Raw genomic sequence first — 26,099 nt, forward strand, 5'->3', positions numbered from 1 at the left:
TCCATGCTTCGAAAATATTAGATTTTATAAAAAAAACCCGACCTGGGTAAAAAAATTACTGAAATGATAAAACAAAACAATTTAGGCCCAGTTTTTTACTTTTAGTACANTATATAAAAAAAAAAATGTGTCTATAACTCAACATTTTTTTTTTCCTTTTGGAAGGACATGTGACGTAGTAGTAAGACAATATATAAAGCAATGTATCTAATATTTGAGAGATCAGTAATAAATCATATTCAATACGAGTAACATCTTTAATTAGCCTCGTCCCGTCCTTACACCTACTCCTACTAATATTATAAAGGCGAAAGTTTGAATGTCTAGATGTTTGTTACTCTTTCACGCAAAAACTACTGAACGGATTTTGATGAAACTTTACAGTATTATTGTTTATAACCCAGAATAACGTATAGGCTATAATTTATGACGATCTGTGATAAACTAAATTTCACGTGGGTGAAACCGCGGGCAAAAGCTAGTAATCTATAGATCGTTTCATCCACGAAGACGCGCCCCACCATTCTTCCGCTAATGTTTGAGTGTGATCGGTACATGCTAAATCATCCATGAGTGCACACGCACACTACAATAATGTCGCTTGGATTGCTTGGATCAAAGTCCCCCGCACCCTGCTCTTCCCTCGACCAAAAATTGGTGGGGCGCGTCTTCGTGGATGAGACGACTTATAATACGAGTGAACTTCCCACTGATTTTAATCAGTCAGTTCAAGTTAGAACTCAATTTCATTGGTACATAATATACGTCTGCTGAAATAAGGCACATCAACATGAACAATGTTACCATTACTGTAACAGTAAAATTTAAGAGATTGAAAGAAAGTTCTCTTGAGACTTCAAGGAAAAGGCTGAAAATGCGATCCTCCTTAGTAATGAACATACGTATTTTGTTTGGTTCAATTCATTAATATAAAACAGGGACGAGTGGGAAAGTGCAGCTCTGCAGAACGCGTCTACTCGCTGCAACGGCTTGCTGCCGCTGTGGGGACCGCACGTACCCGAGTCTGCGTTCGCCAGCTGCCTCGCGAGACACACCACCTATCTTCAGGTATTTATCAAGACTGGTGTCAGTTGTAATACCAAAATAATGTTCCATGTTCTTGAGATGACGCTAAAGGACTATTAAATCGAATTCAACCAAAACATTTTATCAATTCTCAGAAGAAAAATCAGCATTTTGCAATATTTTTGGTGTGATTTTAAATTGACAAGCCTATAGGCCTCAGCCTCGAACTTAGCGGGCAGCGGGGCGGGAGCGGCGGCGGCGCTGGAGCGGGGCGGGCAACGCAGACCCGTTCTCGAAACAAGCGGGCAGCTCGCGCGGCGCTTTAGCGGCAAAGTGTTGTGTTCGGGGTTGTGTTGTCGAGATATTTGTTTTTATTCGCAAACGAAATGTCTGAACAACGGCGACAATTTTATTATAATTCAAATTTATTCCTAACGCTCGATTTATTGTGGGCAAAAGAAGGAGTGCGCTGCCCGCTCGTTGCCCGCTCCGGCGCCGCTGCCGCGCCGCTGTTTTCGAGAACCGGTCTATTTGATTTTACGCATAAGATCCTGCCGCTCCCGCGCCGCCGCCGCTGCCGCCCCGCTGCCCGCTAAGTTCGAGGCTGAGGCCATACATTTACTTACAAAATAAACTTGTACTTTTAACTTGTTGTCGATGCCCAAAGTGTTGTTGTTAATAATAATAAAATATTTATTTGCCATAAAACAGGGTTAACAATAGCTCTTTGGGTACATTTTCGAAGTGTCAGTGCCTGTTCAGCCCATAAGTCATAGCATGCAAATATTGAGTAAGTCATAGCATGCAAATGTCAATCACATTAAATTAAATTACATTTCATTTATTTGATTCTTTTCATAATAAGTTGCGGTCTTTGGTTCCCAATCGGCGGTGCTCTTTAATTATGTTTTTTTGTCCAGGAATGCACCGGTCACCGCGACATCGGCCACACGTGCACACTACATGATCTGAAGCTTCTGTTGCTTCGCTTCGCGCGCGGACGCACCTTCCACGACGACACCGGCGGCGGCGGGCCGCTGTCCAACATGCAGCTCGTGCCCGCGCTCGTTCATATGGCGCTCTACGTCATCAACACGTGAGTACACGCCGCTGACGTCACGCTGTAATGTGCTAAGCGGAGCGGTGCGGAGACGAGAGATGAGTAAGCTGTGTGTAGCTGTCAGCTGTCAGTCTATTGCTGACGGCTTGACGTCACACTGTAATGTGCTAAGCGGAGCGGTGCGTAGACGAGAGATGAGTAAGCTGTGTGTAGCTGTCAGTCTATTGCTAATAATCACCGTACCGCTCCGCTCTTCGCACCACGACGTTCATCGCTGATTTCAGACACGGTGTCACATACGATCGTTTATTAGACTAATACCCGTTTTCACCATCAATCCCTAATTTTTAAGTGACCCCTATGGTAACACTAAGGGATTTTGCTATCATAGGGGTCACTTAAAAATTAGGGATTTATGGTGAAAACGGGCATAAGTGGTCTTGCGCATTAGGCAGCCAGGTCGCTGCGGCCAACTTTATCATGCGTGGCCTAGTGTAAATATGCGCATTACATCGATCGTGATTCATGATGGATCATCATCTCAGCCATAGGAACTCCACTGCTGAACATAGGCCTCCCCCAATGCTTTCCATGTTGCCCGGTTGGTCGCTACCAACTTCCTGCTAAAGCGTGGTCCGTGAGCACGTAGAATACCGTCCAATGACCCCAAGCTACCCATCCTTATCGCTCGCGCGTAATTATATTGCTGTCGCGACTGTGCGGCGCGCGCCAGCAGTGAGTGTGCGAGCGACAAGGATGGGCAGCTTGGGGGTCATTGGACGGGATTCTTCGTGCTCACGGACCACGCTTTACCTTTATGATACTTTTAATTTATGACCGACGACACGCTGTGTTTTTCGGTACGCGGCCTCCACATGACGGATGTTGTTTTCAAATTAATAATATTAGCACTTTACCTTTTTGTTTGGCAGGAGCCGCGTGGCGACGCGTGAGATGTCGGCCCTGGAGGCGGCGCTGGGCTGGGCTCCGGCGCGGTTGTTAGAGGCGGCGCACGACGCCGAGGGCCCGCTCTACTACGTCACGCTCGCGCTCGCGCTCTACCCGCACGCCAAGTACGTAATAGGTCCCAGCAGGTGCTCTACCCGCACGCCAAGTACGTAATAGGTCCCAGCAGGTGCTCTACCCGCACGCCAAGTACGTAACAGGTCCCAGCAGGTGCTCTACCCGCACGCCAAGTACGTAACAGGTCCCAGCAGGTGCTCTACCCGCACGATTCCCCTCCACACTGTCGGAAGCGCAGGCGCCGCGCGAAGTATCGGAGCTGGAAGCGACGCCTAGCTGAGGCTAGGACGCACAAAATACATCATGGCTGAATTGTTTCGAACAGAAGACGTGCACTGCTGAATAAAGGTCTCCTCCAAGGATTTACTCAATCACCAGTCTTGTGCTGCTCTCATCCAGGTGCTTTCCACGATCTTGCCAGATCTTCGACCCACCGAGTGAGCGTATTAGTGTAGTACTTACACTAAGAACGGAAGATGTTTCGGCTTTTTTCAACTTTTTTTGATAACACGCAATTAAATTAGCAAATAGTGACATTATCTGCGTCTGCAGTAGTTCCCTACAAAATGTCTGAAAGAATTTTATTTTTTATTTTTATTTATCTTTATTATAGAAACATACAGCCTTGTTTGATACATACAGCTTAAAATTAAGTGGGTCACACATTGGCCTTTAATTCTTAGAATTGCACTTTGAAAGTTCATAAAACAAACGTCAATGAGGTTTTTCGCGAATGAAAGATCCGCTAGATGGCGGGACGTGGATGTGGGGTCTGACTGCTGCGTGATTGGTGGATTTTGACATATCTGTCAATGTCATGTCAAATATAACCAATCATGCAGCATTTGGACCTCGCGTCTACGTATTGCCATCTGGCGGATTTTTCATTCGCGAAAACCCTCATTGATTTGAGGAATCGGTTTTGTACTTCGCTCGTACAACAGCGTATTTTATGCATAACAAGGCAGGTATTTAAATTAAATTTTCCCCCAGATGGAAGTCGATCCGCCTGGCCATGCTGAAGAGCGTACTAGTGCTTGCGAACGTGCCAATATCCTATGTCTGCGATGTGCAACAGAGTATCTTATTTCTTTGTTCATAAGCCACAAACTCCCTCAGATGGAAGTCGATCAGGCTGGCCATATTGAAGAGCTTGCTAGTAATTACGATTGGTGGAATGAATATCCTAGGTCAAAATTGCTATGCAAAATAGTATCTTATTTCTATCTAACTAACCCCTAATCTCCCCAGATGGAAGTCGATCCGCTTGTCCATGCTCAAGAGCGTGCTGGTGATCGCGCACTTCGCATTTTGATAGGTAGATCAATTGATTAGTGCAGCGGTTCCCGAATGGTGGTCCGTGGAACCCTGGGGTTCCGTGGAAAGGCCGCAAGGGTTCCGTAAAAAATATTATCCCACATTTCGTGCGACGTTGTTCGCTCGCACCGACTTGTTTACGCACAAGGGAGGGGCAGGGCGTGCGGGCGGAGTAGTACGGGGGTTCCGCTAGGAAAAGTATAATCAATTAGGGTTCCTTGGCAAAAAAAAATTGGGAAACCCTGGATTAGTGGAATCAAATATCCTATATCAGTTATACATACCTAATAAGATGTGCAAAAATGTATCTTATTTCTACCTAACTAACCCCTAATCTCCCCAGATGGAAGTCGATCCGCCTGGCCATGCTGAAGAGCGTACTAGTGCTTGCGAACACGCCAATATCCTATGTCTGCGATGTGCAACAGAGTATCTTATAATTGCGCACTCGCTATTTGATTGGGGAAATCAAATATACAGTGTGTCCGGGCTTGTAGTGATCAAACTTTAAGGGCGTAATCTATGGACAATTTTATCGACGAAAATACTTCAAATTTGGGGCTTGACCCATTTCTCGCAAAATTACGAGGATTTAAGTTTTTAATTTTTAATTTTCACCTCTTCCTTCAAAAACAAGTGAAAGCGTGGGTAGCTTAACACTAATAAGCAAAAATTTTATATCATGCGATAGCCAATAAAATTATCTATTAGCAGAAGTAGAAAACCGATACAAGTTTCATACATTTTAAGGGATTAAGAATGGATTTAATTAGAAAGAAACATGACTTTTTTCACTTCTTTTTCAGTTATTTTCCAACACAAGAAAAACCAGGTCGTTAAGGTATGTTTTATTTGCATTGTATTATTAGTATTTGAGCTATTCTACAAAACGAATGTAAATTTATTAGTCTACGTCTATTAGTTTCGACGTAATTGTTGAACAAAGATACCCCTTCCCAGCGGTTTGCATAGCGCACGCGACATGCGAAAATACACTTCCTGAAAGAATCACACAACCTATTCCGATTACTATGGAAACCGCTGGGAAGGGGTATTTTTGTTCAACAATTACGTCGAAACTAATAGACGTAGACTAATAAATTTACATTCGTTTTGTAGAACAGCTCAAATACTAATAATACAATGCAAATAAAACATACCTTAACGACCTGGTTTTTCTTGTGTTGGAAAATAACTGAAAAAGAAGTGAAAAGAGTCATGTTTTTTTCTAATTAAATCCATTCTTACTCCCTTAAAATGTATGAAACTTGTATCTGTTTTCTACTTTTGCTAATAGATAATTTTATTGGCTTTCGCATGATATAAAAAAGTAGCTTATTAATGTTAAGCTACCCACGCTTTCACTTGTTTTTGAAGGAAGAGGTGAAAACAAAAAATTAAAAACTTAAATCCTTGTGATTTTGCGATAAATGGGTCAAGCCCCAAATTTGAAGTATTTTTATCGATAAAATTGTCCCTAGATTTAGCCCATAAAGTTTGATCACTACATGCCCGGACACACTGTATATCGAGTTACTAAATCGTTTAGTCGAGCCGATCCAGGCCCAATTCATTTGCCTACCAATTTGTTGATTCTTCAAAGTCTTGAAAGATGATGCTCCCTTGAGATTCAAACCTAGACCTCATCCGTAAGGGAGTCTAAATCTCTAACCACTAACCACGGCGTAGAGTAGTTAGTAACCCTCATCAATTATTTATCATATTCATTTCCACGTTTCCATTAGCCTAAAACCATTAGTTTCAAACAGCTTCTCGTCATTTCCCTAGTTTATTTTGGGCAACTATTCCATGTTGAATACAGAGCTGGGTTGAGTTTGAGGTTATTACCTGAATAGAGGTTTAGATATACAGGGTGAATATGCAAACAGTTGCCAAGTCAGATTTCTACGATGTGCAAAAGATTCATCTTATTTCTATGTTAATAAGCCACAATCGAAGTCGATCCGGCTGGCCATGCTGAAAAGCGTCACTTCGCATTTTGATAGATCAATTGATTAGTGGAATCAAATATCATTATCAGTTATACATGCCTGATAAGATGTGCAAAAATGTATCTTATTTCTGACGGCCGTTTGGTGGAGTGGTTCAGAACGGACTACTATGCCGAGAGGTCCCGGGTTCGATTCCCGGCCGGGCAGAAATTGAAATGATGAATTTTAATTTCTGTGACGGGTCTGGGTGTGACTATGTATAATATTTATGTATTAAAAAAAAGTATATAAGTAGTATATCCGTTAAGCTAGCACCCATAACACAAGCATTAAGTTGCTTACTTTGGGGCTAGCTGGCGCTGTGTGAAATTGTCCAAAGANTATTTATTTCTATCTACTAACCCCTAATCTCCCCAGATGGAAGTCGATCCGCCTGGCCATGCTGAAAAGCGTGCTGGTGATCGCGCACGCGCGCGCCGTGTGCCCGGGCGGGCCGGCGCTGAGGGCGCTCGCACCGGAGCAGCGGCCGGCGCGCGCCTGGCCCGACTACAAGCCCTACGCGCTGTTTGTGGCCATCGTGGACCTGCTGTACAACGTTATGTTCAAGGTAGGAGTCCTATCAGTTTTTAAATCATTATATTTGACGACCGATGGCAAAAAGATACCGGAAAACGCAGCGTCGTCGACCCACAAGGTGGACCGACGACCTGATAAAAGTAGCAGTAAGGCGCTAGATGCAGGCCGCTACCAACCGTGCGATGTGGAAGTCATTGGGGGAGGCCTATGTTCAATGGCTGAAATGATGATGATGGCAAAAGAGCAGTGATATAAGTTTTGCGAGTGAACCTTATTATGTGTTTATCTATTGCATCTTAGCTTCCTGGCGGGACTATTCCCACCTCTCGTTCCCACCGCTGCAACTCCAGTGTAGCCAGGATCTACAGTTGAACCGCCAGCTAGCTTAACTTAATCGAAAGACCGACCACTTTAATTATTGATGTTTGAATTGCCATCGTTATCGCTTTAGCATTAGTAGCAAACGCAGACGAGTTAAAAAGCTTCATTCTTAAAAATAAACAATCAAACCAGAATCAACGATGTCTAAAAGCTGCGTATCAAACTATTTTTGTGTATTAAAATGCGCATTTCTTTCTAAACAGAACGTGCACGCAACAACAGTCGAGCAATGGCCGGTAAAGTTAGCCGAATACATCCGCCACAACGACGAGGCTAACGCGAAAGCGGCCGAACGCATCGTCACCACTCTCACCGACGAGCTTCTCCCTTGCGCGTCATTCGCCGAGTTCTGCGACGCGGCCGGGTTCTTAGAAGAAATTCCAGAGCCCGACGCCTTCCTTCAGGCAACCCTCGACGAGATGCCGTGAGGCCGGCCGTTCGTCCCGCACTGCCTTCCGTACGACGGATGTATGGCTTGCTAACTTATTCGACTACACGGGAAAAAACGTATAGAAACAAGTAACAATCTCAATACTATCTAGCAATCACTTTATCTAGAAACTTTTAAAGATTCTGTCAATTACCAACATGAACGAAAAGAGAATGTAACTTGATTCTATAGCACTCAAATGCGTACACAAAGGCGAGACGTCTAACGATGGTGCTACGGGTTAGCCGTTATACAGCTTTGCGCGATCGAAAAAATTGCGCTGAAATCACACCTCCCAATTAATATCACCAATTTGACCGCTAAACAAGTTAGTGCTATCGTAAAACGGAAGTGCCCGTCATTGAATACGCATTTGTCAGCATGTCAATGACATGAGCATATTTTAAATTGATTCGTCGATTGAAATATACTCCAGTTCACATGTCTATTCGAGTCATGTACGCAAGACTGGGTAGATGAGTGATCAAGTCACCTGTGTAGTTAGAAATAGTTTGGCTTGTCATAGCTCCGTTCGAGGCAACCTGAGACGAACCGGCGACGCATCCCTTTCACTGCTGTGGGTCAAGGCCCCGTTAAATGAACCACATTAATAAATGTCACGTAACAATGTTTAAATTTAATCCACTATAGCATCGTAGAAAACTGTATTCAACGTCGTCAAGTATTTATTCTATTTGGTATCGAATTGTAACCGCTTTCATTTGTTTGAATTAATTAATAAATAGTCACTGCTTTCGAATCCTGGATTTTTTTTAAAAACCTGTAATCATTTTTTTTCTTAGATTTTAAATTCAACCGTTGCGGGAGAAAGTCTACCAGTCTACTTAGCGTACTGTTGTGCGGTGACTACCGTACAATTAACATAAGATTCACCGAAGCTAAAACGAGCATAAACAATCTTAATTGCAGCCGACATGTCGCCCTAAATTAGAACAGTCACGATGGCTGCGCCGGCGCACCGAAGATCAGCCTCCGGTGTCAACTCGTGTCTTTTTATGCGTGTCAATGTTACTAGGGCAAAGAGCGACTTATCAATGGAAAATATCTTTTTGAATTGAGATCTTGAGATTGATAAATGCAATTTAGTATTAGACACGGTTTATGTGTAGTTTTTAACTTGGCATTATGCTCTAGAATGCTGTGAGGTCAAACTGAGCCTTCGAACAAACCTGACGATTGTTGCCTCAACGTCATTCCATATGCAAATGCACACGCACAAAGCGTAATGTATGTAATTAGATTATGGATGACAATGGTATTGCAACATCGGTGATCTTGTAGTCGACTCGACAAAAGGTTAAATTATTCGGCGAATAAAGCTCGCATGCTTTTAGTTGCCATAATAGATTTAGTTCAAAAATGCTAATTTGTCGTTTCCCTTACTAATTAGAATAACCAAATCTTCAAATTCCAATTAAATTATAAAATGGTGGGTAGATGATAAATGAAACTATAAACGTATTTTTAACTAAATATTTATTATTATTATTAAAAATTTTCCGTAACATTATCTTAGATCCTAAATCTCAAAGGTACTCTTATCGATACCGCAGTCATGCGAATATAAACAAATTATTATTTTGCGGAGAATATTTTATTTTGTTTAACATTAAAATTAACTTATAATAGTTTATTCACATAATATAAATAGGCTTAGGTAATACTTTTTACCTTATTTTATTACTTAGCGTACATTGATGAAAACCTTTTCAAAGTGAATTGAAATGTTCAACTTTTCCATCATCAATAAACATTTGTTTTCAGATCAAGAAAATCGTATTGGAGGAAATAAAAGAACTGTATCAATTCACTCTGAAGATTTCAAATTATCTATCCGATTTTTCCTCCTCGAAAATGGCTTTGGAATAATTTTATCTTGCACTATTCAAGATAGACTAAAACAAATTAACAACACTAAACTCATCGATGGCAAATCTATATTTATTGGAAATATTTTAAGATCATTGTTTCTTGAGCATTATTTTTTTGAAGAAGAAACTGCCATCGGTGAGTTTACGTCAGAAATCTCGAACTGAGAAGTATCCCCATAAAATAAATACACACATCTCTTATCTTAATCTCAGACAGGCTTAGCTCTACTGAGTGAAGGCACAAAGTACAGTTGGGGTGGTATCTGTGAGCCCGGGAGACCCTTCGAGGTCCCCGAGGGTCACTTGTTAACCTAGAAGTCGTAGGAGCCGCTCTCGCCGTCCTTGCCGATGCGGAAGATGAACCTGTAGACGAAACCGGCGACCACGCCTCCCACTAGCGGGCCTACCCAGTACACCTAAGGACAAAGTGAAGTGGTGGGTTAGATACCTCCTATTTTAACATGGAAATGAATGCATCGCGCCTATGGTATAAAGGAGTTGGGTAAGTATATTTCCATATTACTTATAGTCTTTTTCACGTAAGATGATCCGTATGACACTTCAAGGTTATCCATATTACGCATACTACATATGCAGAATATTTTTGAAAAAATATTTCCTATTTTATTAGGAATATAATTAAAAAAAATTAACTACTTGTCTTGAAATATATAGTAAAATCTGAGTGTATGGATTATATTTAAATTAAATATGATGTAAAAAGATTTTTTATTTAATGTACGCAATGTGTGAAACGGAATAGATTTAGTGCTGGGGTATTTCTTGTTTAATAAAATCGATTATTTCCGCGGTTCATTAATCGATTGCAGTGAATACTTAGTTATTAAAAACATCACAAAAATCAACTATATTTTTCGATTATTGACTTTAATAAACGCATTGAAAATAAATTAATAGTTTTTAATTTAAAGAAACAGAACCAGCACTTTTTAGGAATCGTTTTTTTGAACACGAACCATGAAATTTGAATATTATCAATAAAATTTTTTTACAATAATATTTGTAATTAAAAAAACATGTTTTTTGTTAAATAACACCTATACAAAATATTTCTCTAAAAGTAGGTTTCACTACCTCTTCGAAAAAAATCGATAGATAAATCGCTATGGTTTAGTTATGTGACATCTCTAAATCTTTCAAACTCGAAACGTCACACGGTGGTCTGAAAATGAAGCTCCCATACCATAGAAACTTAATGTCAGAAATTAATAAATAAAAATATGCATTGTGTTTAGTATACCTCCCTTTGTTTTACTAATATAGTATGAAGGGTATGAGTAGCTCCATGTGTGAGAAAAAAAATATTTTTATTTTTTTTGTATGGAAAAAAACACTTAAAGTGGATTTTTTTTAAACTGAATAGAACTGAAGGGCTGGTACTCACATGAGCTATTGCACCATACACGGCGATCAAGATGACATACAATTCTTGTGCCTTTGGGTGCCGCTTTGCATGTACCAAGCTTTGGAAATTTTGAATTTTCGGTAGGTGATTTTTCAAGTCTTTGATGTTATTTTATGAAGTTATTAACCGCTTTCAATACGAGAATAGTATGTAAATTAATATTCATTTAACTAGGAATATATTAGGGATATTTTAAAATATTTTTTATTTTGAAAATATAAAAAAATAAAACGTTTAATCATTGAATGAAGTAACCAACCAGTTGGTAACTGACATTGTTAGTAGTTACTAACCTGCTAATGACTTTTAAAGAAAATAATAATAGAAATCAATATTGATTAAATAAACAACTTAAAAAATCGAACTGCCTAATAGGCCAGTAGAGTTACATTTGAAATCGGAAATGATTCCTACAAAAGATTTTATTGTTTTAATGGCTTCATTTGTTACTCATTAAGACTATCCTAAATTTTCGACTTCGACGGAGTTGTGCTTACTTAAATGGTGGGGGCCCCCGTAAGGGGCGTTTTTCGGTTTTACGGTTATATCGCGTAAAGGACTTACCCTATCAAAAACTGGTCTTTATAGCGGATGAAGAGCATTTAATCCTGCATTGAATAAGACCAAATTCATATGTTTTGGACAAACTGTTCTCGTGCTTATCTTCGAAAAAGTACAAAATTTACGTATAATTAATGATCCTCTCCACGTCCAATGGCTCGATACCCGCAGGATTCCAAGTTTTGAAAAGGACCGCCTCAACCGAGGAAGAGGTGCAGTAACCGCAGTTAAGGAACGGCTAGGACGAACAAGAATAGGTGCATCCAGCTCTTAAGCCTTGACAGGCTTAAACTGGTTCAATCGGCCCTTTACAAGGCTTGGGAGCCTGCGAGTGACGAGTCATTGGACGTAGAGAGGGTCAATAATTATACGTACATTTTGTACTTTTACGAAGATAAGCACGAGAACGGTTTGTCCAATACATAATATGTATTATGAATTATTATTTATTTATTATTTATTAGTTTTCGATAGGGTAAGTCCTTTACGCGATATAACCGTAAAACCGAAAAAACGACCCTTTCGGGGGCCCCCACCACTTAAGCACAACTGCGTCGAAGTTGAAAATTTAGGAAATTCTTAATGGGTAACAAAAGAAGCTATTTCGATTTTTTAAATTCTTTATTTAATCAATATTGATTTCTATTATTTTCATTAAAACGTCATTAGCAGGTTAGTAACTAATAACACCCCTGGAATGGAAAGGATTCGGCATAAACATTAATGGCGAGTACATCACTCACCTTCGGTTTGCCGACGATATTGTGGATATGGCAGAATCGTTGGAAGATCTTGGCACAATGCTCGAAGACCTTAATCGAGTTTCCCAACAGGTAGGTCTGAGGATGAACATGGACAAAACGAAGCTTATGTCGAATGTCCATGTTGCGCCTTACCCAGTTTCAGTTGGGATTGGGAGCTCAATTCTCGAGATTGTCGACAAGTATGTCTACCTCGGACAAACGATCCAGCTAGGTAGGTCCAATTTGAGAAGGAGGTCAATCGTCGAATCCAATTCGGCTGGGCAGCGTTCGGGAAACTACGCAACATCTTTTCGTCCAAAATACGCCAATGCCTGAAGACTAGAGTGTATAACCAATGTGTTTTACCAGTGATAACTTATGGCTCGGAAACGTGGCCTCTCACTATAGGCCTTATACAGAAGCTCAAAGTTGCACAGCGTGCTATGGAGAGGGCTATGCTTGGTGTTTCTTTGCGAAATCAAATCAGAAATGAGGAGATCCGTAAACGAATCAAAGTCGCTGACATAGCCCGACGGATTAGCAAGCTGAAGTGGCAATGAGCAGGGCACATAGTACGCAAAACTAACGGCCGATGGGGCAGAAAGGTTCTGGAATGGAGACCGCGTACCGGAAAACGCAGCGTGGGACGTCCACCTACAAGGTGGACCGACGACATCGTAAGGTAGCAGGGAAGCGCTGGACGCAGGCCGCTGCCAATCGATCAACATGGAAAGCATTGGGGGAGGCCTATGTTCAGTTACCAACTGGTTGGTTACTTCATTCAATGATTAAACGTTTTATTTTTTTATATTTTCAAAATAAAAAATATTTAAAAATATCCCTAGTATATTCCTAGTTATATGAGTATTAATTTACATACTATTCTCGTATTGAAAGCGGTTCATAACTTCATAAAATAACATCAAATACTTGAAAAATCACCTACATGCACGCATGTACATGCAAAGCGGCACCCAAAGGCACAAGAATTGTATGTCATCTTGATCGCCGTGTATGGCGCAATAGCTCATGTGAGTACCAGCCCTTCAGTTCTATTCAGTTAAAAAAAAATCCACTTTAAGTGTTTTTTTCCATACAAAAAAAAATAAAATATTTTTTTTCTCACACATGGAGCTACTCATACCCTTCATACTATATTAGTAAAACAAAGGGAGGTATACTAAACACAATGCATATTTTTATTTATTAATTTCTGACATTAAGTTTCTATGGTATGGGAGCTTCATAGCTAGCTTCTTCAGACCACTGTGCGTCATATGGATCATCTTAGGTGAAAAAGACTATAAGTAATTATTGGAACTTAAATATTAGACGCCCAATATAGTCTGCGCCAATTTTAACGGGAACTGCAAAATGACTTAATCTCAGTTTGAGTTAATTTTTATCATAATTTATTTACGAAATTGCTGGAGTCTATTGGCGCAGACTACAAGGTTATAAGGCCGCTATGATATGCGGCATGCATCGTCGCTGCATTTTAGAGGTTGAAGATTAAAATGTAATAACTGTGACATCACCTCAATTAACTGAGTAAGATATTAAAATTCGAATCATATACAGGGTGGAAACGATAAGTGATCTCACTCGATTATTTCTAAACTATACAAGATATCCATAAACTAGTTACTGTTCCTGAAAGTACTTCATGAGCTCTATCAAACGGTATTAATAATAGGTCACAGAATAAACTGGATCTATCCGAAAATTCAATGTTTCCAGCTTCCATACATTTGGTAAAGTCACATTATTTTAAAAACTACACATGATATCGTAGAACTGATTACTGATTCTAAAAGTGCTTCACAAGCCCTATTCAATGGTATCAATAATAGGTTACAGAATAAACTGGATCCATCCAAAAAATCAATGTTTCCTTCTTCCATACATTTTGTACTACCACATTCATGACACTCATCTCTTGACAATATTATGGCAAGTAAAGCCTAAAACCAATGTTTTCCGTGAATAATTTAAAATAATAATACAATTTACGAGTTTATTTTAAGTTTATTATTAAATTAAAAAAATTACACTTCTAATATTGTGTGTCTTGCATACATTTAGTATGAAAGCTGGAAACATTGAATTTTCAGATAGACCCAGTTTATTTTGTAACCTATTATTGGTACCGTTTGAAAGAGCTCTTGAACCACTTTCAGGATCAGTAACCAGTTTTTCAATATCTTGTATAGTTTAGAAATAATCGAGTGAGATCACTTATCGTTTCCACCCTTGGACGAATTCGTCCAAGTTTCCACCCTGTATGTAAGATTTCTTTTATCCAATTCATACAAATTATGAAGTACCTTCGTACAATAATTTAAGTAGGTAATAAGTACGCACATTAAGACCTTAAAGGAAAGGGTCGGCCACTTCCGACGCTCGGTCAAGTTCAACCTCATTGTTAAACAGTTAAGAATATTTGCTTATTAACTTACGTTATTGTTTTTTCAATTTCATATGAATCTACATATAACTATTTAATTTTATTTAAAATAGTTAAAAAATAGTGATCGACACTCTACAGTCCCTTTGGATGTGAGCTTCTTACTATTTTGAGTCAAAATAGTGTAAAACAACTTAGGGAATACTTTAACGTAACAGCTTCGTGCTGTCCTTGTTTTATTTACTGTAGTATGTTTTTTTTTTATTTATTTATGTTTATTGTGTCACTTGTGGTGTTTGTTCCTGCGACAAGTAAGTAGGTACATAATATGTTAACCAAAAAGCCTGTTTACTTAAGTTGTACCTTCAATATGTGCCTATATGATTTGGCTTAGATATTTTAAAACGATGGGCAACCTATCCAATCCTAGAAATTTTGAGGATCTTCTTGACAATCCTTAATTTCCATTTCCTGCTTAAAATTTATAATATCCTCCAATAGTAATTAATTCCATACGTTATGGATGGATTAGGTATTGCATTCTATGTTCCTACCTTTGTCATTATTTGCTATGCATTTATGAGGAGAGCAGTTGTCGTGTTTCTAATATTTGCCTGTTCAAATAGAATAGCAAATATGTTTAACTGATCCGCTTGTGTTTGCTAGTGATGATAACAATCGTAGTACCTAATGAAACTGGGAATCAAAGCAAGTCCTTAGTTAAAATGTTTTTGCCCCCTAACAATCGAATCACGATTGACCAATTCATTTGGTAGGAAGGGCTAAGTTACTTTAATGTACTTATTGCAGCAAAACATCTGCCAGAGAAAGTATGTTTGAGAAGTGGATATCGCGATTAGAGCCTGCTCCGTGCCATATCGTTTGTCTCCTCTGTTAGTAAAAGTACTTAATATAAGCTTTCTGATTTATCAACTCTCATTTGACTTTCTCTACTTCTCTAAACATGCAAATGAAGGGATTAGATCTTAGCTCCATAAATCTCACGAATGACTGCCTAATTAGTGCGTATTCTGCAAATAGGTATTACTTTCAGATTTTAGCATTGACTTTCATTCCACATGAGCATAAATGAATCCATAAATTACTATACCTAATCATGGAAATTTTTGTTAGCAAGTTAGGAACAAAAGACGTGTTTGTTTATTATAATAATTACCTAATATCATTTCCATCAGGTATGAAGCAGGACAAGAGCTTCCGTTGTGGATTAAAAACATTTGTGAAAGGAAATCCTAGATACAGAATGAATAAAAAACTGACTGTAGTGATTTAGAAAAACTGTAAAGAATTCGTCGATACACACCCATTGAGCTGTCCATTCGCCCATGACAAGGGCCGGGCCGAAGGTACGCGCGGGGTTCATACTGGCGCCCGAGAACGGAACCTGTGAAAGGCAACAAACACATTATGAAACCAATCACAAAAGCTTTGTTAGACAAGCAAGATAACAATTACAATTTATTAGCATTCAACGAAATAGTTTTGGATGCCACCTAATGGAAAATTGGGAAGCACTTACGCAAGCAGCATGGCAAGCAGTGATGCTGAGGCCGATGGCAAGAGGCGCCGAGCCCTTGAGGTCGGTGCGGCGACCGTCGCAGACACCTTGCACCACCATCACCAGCAGGAAGGTGATTAGAGCCTCAATCAGCAGAGCCTGGGAAACAAAAACGCGTAGGTTATCATTATTTCTAAATTCAGCTTACAACTTTCAGGTTTCAGGTCATGGGTGATCCGCTTATTGTCATTACTTTTAAAAGCTTTAAACTTGATTTAAACCAAGCGTTGATTTAAACTAGTGATTCAATCAAATAACTTATCGGGACATCACTGTACCTAAATACTTGATTCATTTCATTACTTACCTGAGCATCAGACACGCCGGGCCCGGGAAGCGTCAGTCCCAATCCTGCACTCTCCACTCGGCTGTCAGGTATCGCCAACTGTTGAAAAAAGAAGTAAGTATTACATTAATATACAAACTTTCGCTAAAATGTTAACCAAACTAACTAATGTCTTTTTGCCTTTTTGTTCTTTGGTATTGATGTCTAGTCAATAAATAGTGTCGTAACTCTAAAAGGGACTGCCTCGCGTGTCATCAATGAAATCGCAAGTGGAAACATTGTATGAAGTAGGTACCTACGAAGTACCTTCTGACGTGTGAGTGTTAAATGAGATCTATAACGGCCCGAACACGATGGATTCATACAAATGCCAGCACAATGGGACTTCTATGGGACATAATGTGGTATGATAGAGACGATCGTGGGAACGATCTGCGGACGCGCATGGAAACATCGTTATTTAGTATAGAATGGAAAGTTGTGTTCACAAACGGACGGACAAATGTGTGGAAAGTCGGAGGAAAAGTGGGAAAAAATACGAGAACTAATTTTATTGTGTTGGGACTTGGGAGTTGTGTAATGTTATTACGTTTCATGCTGTTATTGATATAAGATAAATCTTAAAACAAATTGTATTTATAATAAAAGCTTGTTTTTAAAATGATTTTTTAATATTAATTAAAAAAAATATTACAAAACCATCTTTCAAATCTTTGCTACTTTTCATGGAGATACTTTTGATAAGCATAATTTTTTGTAGGTAGGTAGAAATAATGTTGCCATCATGACTAGGGTGCTCAACAGATGCGTAGTAGCACTATTAGGTATAGTCATAGTACAGTAGCAAGCGTGCGTTCATTTGTCATTTTAGTAATTAGCATAAAGATTCTTCCAAGGAAATTCTATGAAATAGGACGTGCCGAAGTGAAGTTTTGTGCAGGTTAGTGGGTGTGTCTATGTTACCATTAATTAACCTGAAAGTCCGATGACATCTTTTATTGTAGGACCCTCATGGTAGAAAAAGAATCAGATTAGCTGTAAATAACATTTTTGAAAAACGTAGGTATAACATCTTACGATGTCAAGACATGTCTATTAATAAATCGTAATAAATGGTCTAAATTGAAGTCACGCAGAAGGTCAGCCTTAGATCTATCCTGAAGCATCAGTGTCACGGCGAGCGACAGTTTTTCTGCGCAGTGTCACACGCGGTTAGAATGTCGCTCGGGAGCCTTAAGCCTTATTTGTGAAGGAAATGATGCTATATTGCCGCTAAAGGACCGCAATCACTTAAATGATACTGACCAGAATGGTCTGGAAATTAATAGCTGGAGTGTAAATGCATATTTTTAAAATAAGCGAATTATGTGACGAATAAATAAGTAAATTAAGTAAGTATAAGAAGGAATTTTGTTTACAAACAACTAAGTACTATTGATATTAGTATGTAGTACCACAGAATAAGTTATAGAACCAGTAGTACTCGTAAATATTAGTTAACGGCGTTACTAATGCCTGAAAAAGCTCAGGTCATAGGTACTTAATCCATCAGACCCCAAGCGGTCGCATAAGACCACGTAACAATTTATTAAATTATCTATTGTGTCTCGATTCGCAACACTCTATACTTTATATATTTTATATCTGAAAGGTACCTGAAAGATTCTAATGTGAAATTAATCCATTTTTGTAGTAACTTTTCACTCATATCTAAACACAGATGCTCACCCTGATGAAGGCAGCACCGGCAACGGCTCCCAGTGTCTGGACGATGATGTAGAGGACAGCCTTCAGCAGCTTGATGTCGCCGGACGCGAAGAGTCCCGCCGTCACCGCCGGGTTGATGTGCCCGCCGGAAACGTGCCCGATCGCCTGCAAGAGAAGGTAAGCTTTAGTTTATATAAACTACTTAGAACCTAAATTAATTATCATAAGTGTTCAAATGTAAGGTAATCCCTGATTAAAAAACTTAATATTCGGTTATTATGTCGTTATATACCTGAGTGACGACTTCATGTACAGATGCACGATAAATTATTTAGTTTAGCATATTGAAAGATCAGAGTTGAGAAGTAGACTGGGAATCTGCCACAATTAATAAATTAATAAACTGCGTATTAAAAACAGAGCTACATAAATGTTATTATACCTATGTCTACAGTGATGATTATGACATTTGTTTTCGTAACGCTACTATAATCGTCTGTAGTAGCTAGCGTACTTGCCAGTGGCGGATTTACAAATTTGCCGCTAGTAGGCCATTCAATTTTTGCCGCCCCTACCTACTGACTATTGAAATTCAGTACGTTAGTTTAATCCCGTTATTAGTATGATTGTGAACTTAATGATATTTCTGTCAGTTACTAGATTATTATTGCAACCCGCTATGTACTGAAGAGTTTAATGTTGACCTAAAAACTGCAGTATGTAGGTACTAATCCTAAGGTGGGCAAACGCATGACTTAAAAATACCGACACTTTATGAACACAGACATAAAGTGTCGGTATTTTTAAGTGTGTGTGTGTAATAATGTGTGGTCAGTAAACATTGTTTTTGGTAAATATTTTATTAATCAATAAAAAATTTTATTGGACTTAACAGTTTAAAAACAATACAAACAATTTCTATTAAAATATAACATGTTAACAATCCAGTTAATGGGGACAGACAATGAGATCAAATAAGTTTTACATTATTTTCTTGCGAGATTTTAAATTTGCAAAATCATTAATTATATCGACGTATGAAATCTTTTTCAAAGTTCTGACTCTATGCACAAAAGAGATAAAGCATTAAGCTTTTCTTGACTTAAAGAAGATCGTAGATAGTTTTTAACCCGTTTTAAGCAAGAAAAGCTTCTCACCTGAACAAATTGTCACCGATGTGCACAGAGCCATTCGAAGTGTTATATCCAGTATAATTAGCAGGTAAACAGAAAGACCAAGGCTTGGTAATACAGGGTGGCCCAGAAGAAAATTAACTTTTTAAATTCAAGGAAACGAAAACTGTACCTACATTTTTATAGAACTTTAACTATTGCAATTTAAAGAAAATTTAATGCTATTTATTTTTAAATTTACCTTTATTAAATTACATCGCCCAGGAGATTTCCTTGACGCTTACAACATTCGATCAACATACACAAAATCTTGGAATGCGTTCGTCAGAATTACCTCGAAACCTATTTTAAATTTTTTGCCGAATGCTCAGCTTCAGTTGCTGCATGGTTGTTGGATTATAAAAGTATTCTCTATAATCTATAAAGTATATTTTGTATTAATGTAACATCACAAAAAATAATTTTCTGGAGTGAGATCAGGGCTTCCTGGTGACCAGGAGATGTCACCCCTGCCTGAAATTATTTTTTTGTGGGAACATGTCTCTTACCATCTAAATGCTCTCAGTTGAAGTGTGACACGTAGCCCCATCTTGATGAAACCAAGTGCTCCGGTCATAACCTTGCGAATCTTGCAGCTTTGAAATCAAAAAGCTTTTCAGCCTAACTACCAGTATAGCGCTCTCAAAAATTAATCATCCTTTCAATGCAACAAACCAATTAAGCAGTGGTGAAATCTCACTGCCTCTAAGAAGCGCTAATCTCATTCCAGCAGACTTCTTTTGTGGGGTTACCTTATGAGCAGAGTATACTCTCTAATAATCCAAAAACTCTGCAGCATTCATCCATCCTGAATCCATTTTGAGGGCAGCGGCAGGATCTTATGCGTGAAATCAAATAGACCGGTTCTCGAAAACAGCGGCGCGGCAGCGGCGCCGGAGCGGGCAACGAGCGGGCAGCGGCGAGGGAGCGGGTAACGAGCGGGCAGCGCGCTCCTTCTTTTGCCCACAATAAATCGAGCGTTAGGAATAAATTTGAATCGAAATAAAATTGTCGCCGTTGTTCAGACATTTCGTTTGCAAATAAAAACAACTATCTCGACAACACAACCCCGAACACAACACTTCGCCACTAAAGCGCCGCGCGAGCTGCCCGCTTGTTTCGAGAACGGGTCTGAGTTGCCCGCCCCGCTTCCGCGCCGCCGCCGCCGCCGCCGCCGCCGCCGCCGCCCCGCTGCCCGCTAAGTTCGAGGCTGAGGCCTAAGGGCTCCTGCTCCTGCGCGGCGCGGCGGCGGCGCGGCGGCTGCGCGGCAGCGGTGTTCACGCGGCGCGTATAAGCAGTACAAAGGCGCGGCGACGGCGCGGCGGCGGCGCGGTAGCGGCATCGTGTGCAGGAGCGCTTACGAAAGTTTTCCAAAAAGTTGATGTATGTTGACCGAATGTTGTAAACGTCAAGGGAATCACATGTACGATAAAATTTATAAAAGATAGTACATTTTAAAATAAATTGCACTAAATTTCCTTTAAATTGCAATAGCTTAAGTTCTACAAAAATGTACAGTTTTCGTTTCCTTGAATTTTTAAAAGTGAATTTTCTTCTGGGCCACCCTGTAAAACAATATACCTACACGAAGTTGTGGAGAGATGGTGCTCGTGCTAGGCTCCGAAGATCCTGTGTTACGAGTTTTTTATTTTATTTTTATTGAAACGCTATTGGAATATTTTAAAATTCATGATTACATAAGTACCTAAGTATATATTACGGTGCGTTTATTAATCGTTTATTTATATATGGATTGTGTAGGTATACCTACGTATAATTTTTTTTTCCTGTAAAAAAAATTTGCTAAATTTGCCGCCCCTCTAAATCTGCCGCCCTAGGCACTGGCCTACTTGGCCTATTGGTAAATCCGCCACTGGTACTTGCGATAGACTTCAACGCATTAGAACTTCACTTTTAATCTAAAGTAGAAAAGTTAGTTGCAGTTACATGTAAATTGTGGCGGTAGGTAAGTATGTCATACTCGTAGAAGATGTAATTTCACAAAAAGCTGTATCTAATACTAACTTTAAATACGTTGACAGATCATGACGCATAAATCCTTTTCCACTTGAATGCGCACGATTATTTTTGAAATTCAGGGGCACATTTTTCGTTTGGGCGAGGTTAGATTTCCACAAGGCCGATAACTATGTTGCTATTATAATACAACCTGATATCTAAGAGATTATCAACGATAGGCTGTAAAAACATCTGATAAGAAAGTGACATAAATTATGTTTAGATAAGTATTAGATACTGTACGTTTTATTATCTAGACGCCACTAGTTGATAGTTAAGTATCTACGGTGTTATCAGATTGTGCTTTCTACTTAATATTTAGTTGTAGTAGGTTGGTAAATACTCGATGAAAACAAAAGGAATCTATACGATCATGCTTCAATATAATAATTAAGCAAAGCTCTCGAAAAGGTTATTATTTTTAATGACTTCTCACTTATTTATACCAACGCCTTTTGGCCATGAGATGGTCCTGACCTAACGAACTCGTGCGATGATTTGGCGACTCGCGAAATGCCAGAGAGGCTTCGTGCAATTATCGTGTGCGATACTTATCACTCATAAGAGGGTTTCGCTTATAAATCTCAATTAGAGGAGAGGATAACCAACAATAATCGCAATTGAATGTTACAACGAATATCTGCGCGATCGAGTCAATAATTGCAGTCGTGACGGCTCGGCGCGGCGCGTGAGTGGTGACACGCCTGACTCATCTGCTCTACTATGTTATGTCAGAGGTCGACCTTTTGCAAACTTTGCGCTTAGAGCTTTGCTGAGATCATCTCTAGCATCAAGGTAACTAAAATAAATGAATAATGGAAGACGTGAAAGAAAGTAGGTACTAATATAATTGGGCAATTTCCATCGCTCACTGATGGTAGTGTTTAGTATTTTGCGCAGTAAAGTTTGCACGACACAAGACTTGCATTCGCGACAGTTCAGCTTATTAGGTACCTGTTTTATTATTAGATGATAGTTCTAAAATACTAGACGTGTAAGAAAGTTGCCAGACCGGCACTGAATAATACCATGCTTAGCCTGTGGCCACAAAGTGTAATAATAATGTTGGGGACTTTGGGGAGTAGAATATGAAAGTGGCAAGTCATTAAAGTTACTCTCACCTACTAATTGAAGTTAAGTATTTTAAAATTCAAGTTGTTGTATTAGCTGTAATAGCATATTTGAAGTGTAGAATCTGACCAAAAGCATAATTGCGCCGTGTACAAAATGTTTTAAGTGGCTTTGAATTTAAACATATTTCAATAAATCAAAATAAGCTACACCAATTAATGTAGATCATAATATTATAATCCGTTAAATTAGAAACGGAAATTCAGACATTTAATAAACGTTTTGTCAAAAACTGACCATGCAATTAATTCCCAAACGGTGTGGTTCTCACGATAATCTAATTTTAAATTGATTTGTTACCGCAATGTAAAGCAAAATTATCTCAATGTTATGCAAATAGTGATTTGGTTATTGCAATTATGGCTACCGGCGAGAGGTTAACAGCACCTGACCCTGACACTGAAGCCAGCTGTGTTCGTTTCGTTTTTATAACATCAATTAGCAATAAAAATATTGAATAATCGTTAATGAGTCACGCATTAGATCTTGGTCGATTTATTTATGATGTGTAATTAAACTTCCTCGTATTAAATCATGCGAATGACCCTTAAATTGGTTCACCGTTATGTCATACCAACTAATAACCAATCTCTTTATTAATGGTAAGATTAACAGTGTGACTTGAAACTTGTGCACTTCGCGTGAAAATTAAATATTTTATCATTTATTTTTTGTTGCATTATTCACTTAATTTAATTTTCCTTATATGTTTCTTATCACAGTTATCGCATAAGGTAACCTTCATCAGAAAAATAATTACAAAACTGAAAAACACGAGGGGCTTTAGGTATTATGTTAGGGTACGTGGAAATAACAGTACAGTGATACATAAAAGTACAATTTACTTGATGGTAATCAACGGATCGCACACGCAGCGCGCCTGTGTGCGTTTTTCTAGAACATAATATCCTGCCCAGGCGCAGCACACATAAAGGCTCAACCTACAAACGTGCGTGGGCACAAAAACCATGTATCACGCGAGAGGCGAACCGAGCAATATTCGGCCGGAAACCACTCCCGTGAACGTTCCTCGGAATTGTAACACTAATGTTAATTATAATTCAATATTTTTATTAATAGCCGCCATTAACAGTCTGCATGAATAATGCTAGCAGTCCAATATATGCAATTTGTTATTGACTTTATGAATATTCTTGTCATTGCATATTATGATGTCACACTTCAATAAATTATACTCACTTGGCCTTTATTATTAAATAATATGTAAACTACACATAACTAAAGATAGAGATAGTAAAATAAAATGTTATGAATTTTTTTCTCAAGAATTCCTAATCAGTCCAAGACATTGATCTTATTGACGCAAGAAAATACTGAATGCAGATTAGATGTACAATACTATGATTAAGTAAAACTTGACTAAAGGATGCCTGTCATATTATGCCTTCGGGATGATTTAATAATTATCTACTCCTAAGCTAAGTATACGCGTTGATAAAATACCTATCCAAAAAACAAATTAATTATAGTTAAGTACTTATGTCCATAATTTTATTCACAGTAGCAATTTTGATATTAATTCAAACTTTAAAATACTTTGTAAGCTTCCTTATTATCAATTGCCAAAGTGTAGGAATCGCGCTCTATCTAAACGAATTGTGTCGAACCCCTGATAAGTCCGACGATTAAGATATACCTAAAGCTCTGGCAGTGCGTGGTGCGGTCATATATCACGTAATAGTATGTCGGCCACATGCGTGCTGCGACCAAGGGCGCCTACAATCCCTCACATATGGGTGCAAGGTGCTGCGCCTGGGCGGTCGACAAAACGGTCTAGAACGCACAGACTTTAAGACGCTTCTATTTTAAAAAAAATAAGTACATTATACGAAAAATCATCCAAAGGTAATAAATTCCCAGAGAAAAGTTGGTATGCTGTGATTCAATGGTTCCTGTGATTAGAGATGGGTTATACTAGGTAAATTTGATACTAGGTGCACCTATTCCAAGTATTTATTAATACTTGATCCAAATACCTATTCCACCTAGTACGTAGTAATTATACCATACTTGACGCGACTAGTGCGGACTAATCCACGTATTATGACTTTAAAATACAATTTTCTTTGAAAAGATACAACCGTAGTATTAATAATGCAATTTGAAATTGAATAATAATGTTTTTGCTGGCTGTTGATTTATTGATATCCTCCCTTCATACTTCAACAGGCTATTCCTATCTCACACCTGCCTGCGCTCAAATTTGTTTGTCAGACAGAGACGGAGTGAATCTCTACGTTCGCACATAAGCTTAGCGAGAAATACGCGGTGCGCGTAATACACGACTACGGATTATGCAATAATAACCTCTATTACTTTGATGGTAGGGTCGGAAATCGTGTAATTTAAAAAATACTAGGTGGATCAAGTATTTTAAAAATTGGAATAGGTGCCACTTAGTACTGTAAAATACCTAGTGTGTGGATCTGTTCTAGTAAATACGTCTCATCTCTACCTGTGATTCGTGAAAACATCACGAAAATATTGTTCATTTTCATGACGAGTAAATGTAGAGTAATGTTTGCCGTTCAGAAACTAAGGCTGAGTTGCACACATCCTACTTTGACTTTAACAAACGTCAAATTTCTGTCAAACTCCATAAAAATGCACCGGTTATTGTTAAAGTTACGGGTAAAATAAGTTGGTGCAACTCAGCCTAGGTTAGCTTAGATCGCATAATTGACAGTTTTCTGTAGTGTTTGCAGCCTGCACACAAAAAAAGTTTGAAAAGTAACGTAAGTAGAAGTACCCAAAATTTTTCTTTTAACTTTCTGTTCTTATTTATTCCTCAGTTAAAATAATAAGTACCTACTTGTCTAACACCTGAATGGTTTTAGAAATAAACGCTCGCTTATTTGCCTTGGACCAAAGTGTAACGGTAACACACATTACGCACAAGCGTTTTCCGCTGGTTCCGATCCGGACGCAATTTGATGCCGATTTATGGTTAATTGCTCTTAAAATATAATTTAAACCAAATAAACACACGCATAATGATATTCATTCTGGTAATTTGATGTGACCGCCAATTAAACTCAAGTTCATTCTAAAAGCACACTATATTGCTCACGATTTTATGTAACGTGCCTGATAAATAGATTTGGTTATTGGCATAATATTTGCAGTGAACAACGTAAAATATTCTAAAAATAAACTGACCTTTACAGAAAATTATTTATCTCTTGTTCGTCGATTATTTGGTCATTAATCGAAATAATATTACTTTAGTATGCGCTAGATTTATTGTTTAACCCATTTTATTATGTTTTAATTTTATACGTGGAGCGATATAACTGGAAAACCGCCACGTAAAAACCATACCCTTCGCTTTTCAACTGCAGCTGCTGATTTTGTTAATATACATTTAAAGCCTTAATTAGGACAACAAAA

At 38.7% G+C, this 26,099-nt stretch overlaps 2 protein-coding genes across 4 annotated transcripts in view; one reads left to right on the forward strand and one right to left on the reverse strand.

The window, feature by feature from the left end:
* Positions 1 to 594: 594 nt before the first annotated feature.
* Positions 595 to 8,525, forward strand: LOC114359263 (E3 ubiquitin-protein ligase UBR4-like). The gene is made up of 6 exons (XM_028313569.1): positions 595 to 722; positions 939 to 1,068; positions 1,947 to 2,122; positions 3,019 to 3,159; positions 6,796 to 6,985; positions 7,539 to 8,525. Exons 1-6 carry the CDS (start codon positions 595 to 597, stop codon positions 7,761 to 7,763), a joined length of 990 nt encoding a protein of 329 aa, XP_028169370.1. The 3' UTR covers positions 7,764 to 8,525.
* A 783-nt stretch (positions 8,526 to 9,308) lies between these two features.
* Positions 9,309 to 26,099, reverse strand: part of Drip (aquaporin homolog protein drip) — a 75,178-nt gene continuing 58,387 nt past the window's right edge. For all 3 annotated transcript variants that reach the window (XM_028313573.1, XM_028313575.1, XM_028313574.1), the window contains 5 exons: positions 18,388 to 18,531; positions 16,681 to 16,758; positions 16,335 to 16,472; positions 16,119 to 16,199; positions 9,309 to 10,073 (listed from right to left, as the gene is read on the reverse strand). In XM_028313573.1, coding sequence (XP_028169374.1) covers positions 9,969 to 10,073; positions 16,119 to 16,199; positions 16,335 to 16,472; positions 16,681 to 16,758; positions 18,388 to 18,531 — 546 coding nt within the window. In that variant the 3' untranslated portion in view covers positions 9,309 to 9,968. The remainder of the gene's footprint in view (positions 10,074 to 16,118; positions 16,200 to 16,334; positions 16,473 to 16,680; positions 16,759 to 18,387; positions 18,532 to 26,099) is intronic.

Source organism: Ostrinia furnacalis, unplaced genomic scaffold, assembly GCF_004193835.3.
Source record: "Ostrinia furnacalis isolate ACB-3 unplaced genomic scaffold, ASM419383v2 OfSCF4279, whole genome shotgun sequence".
NCBI lineage: Eukaryota > Metazoa > Arthropoda > Insecta > Lepidoptera > Crambidae > Ostrinia > Ostrinia furnacalis.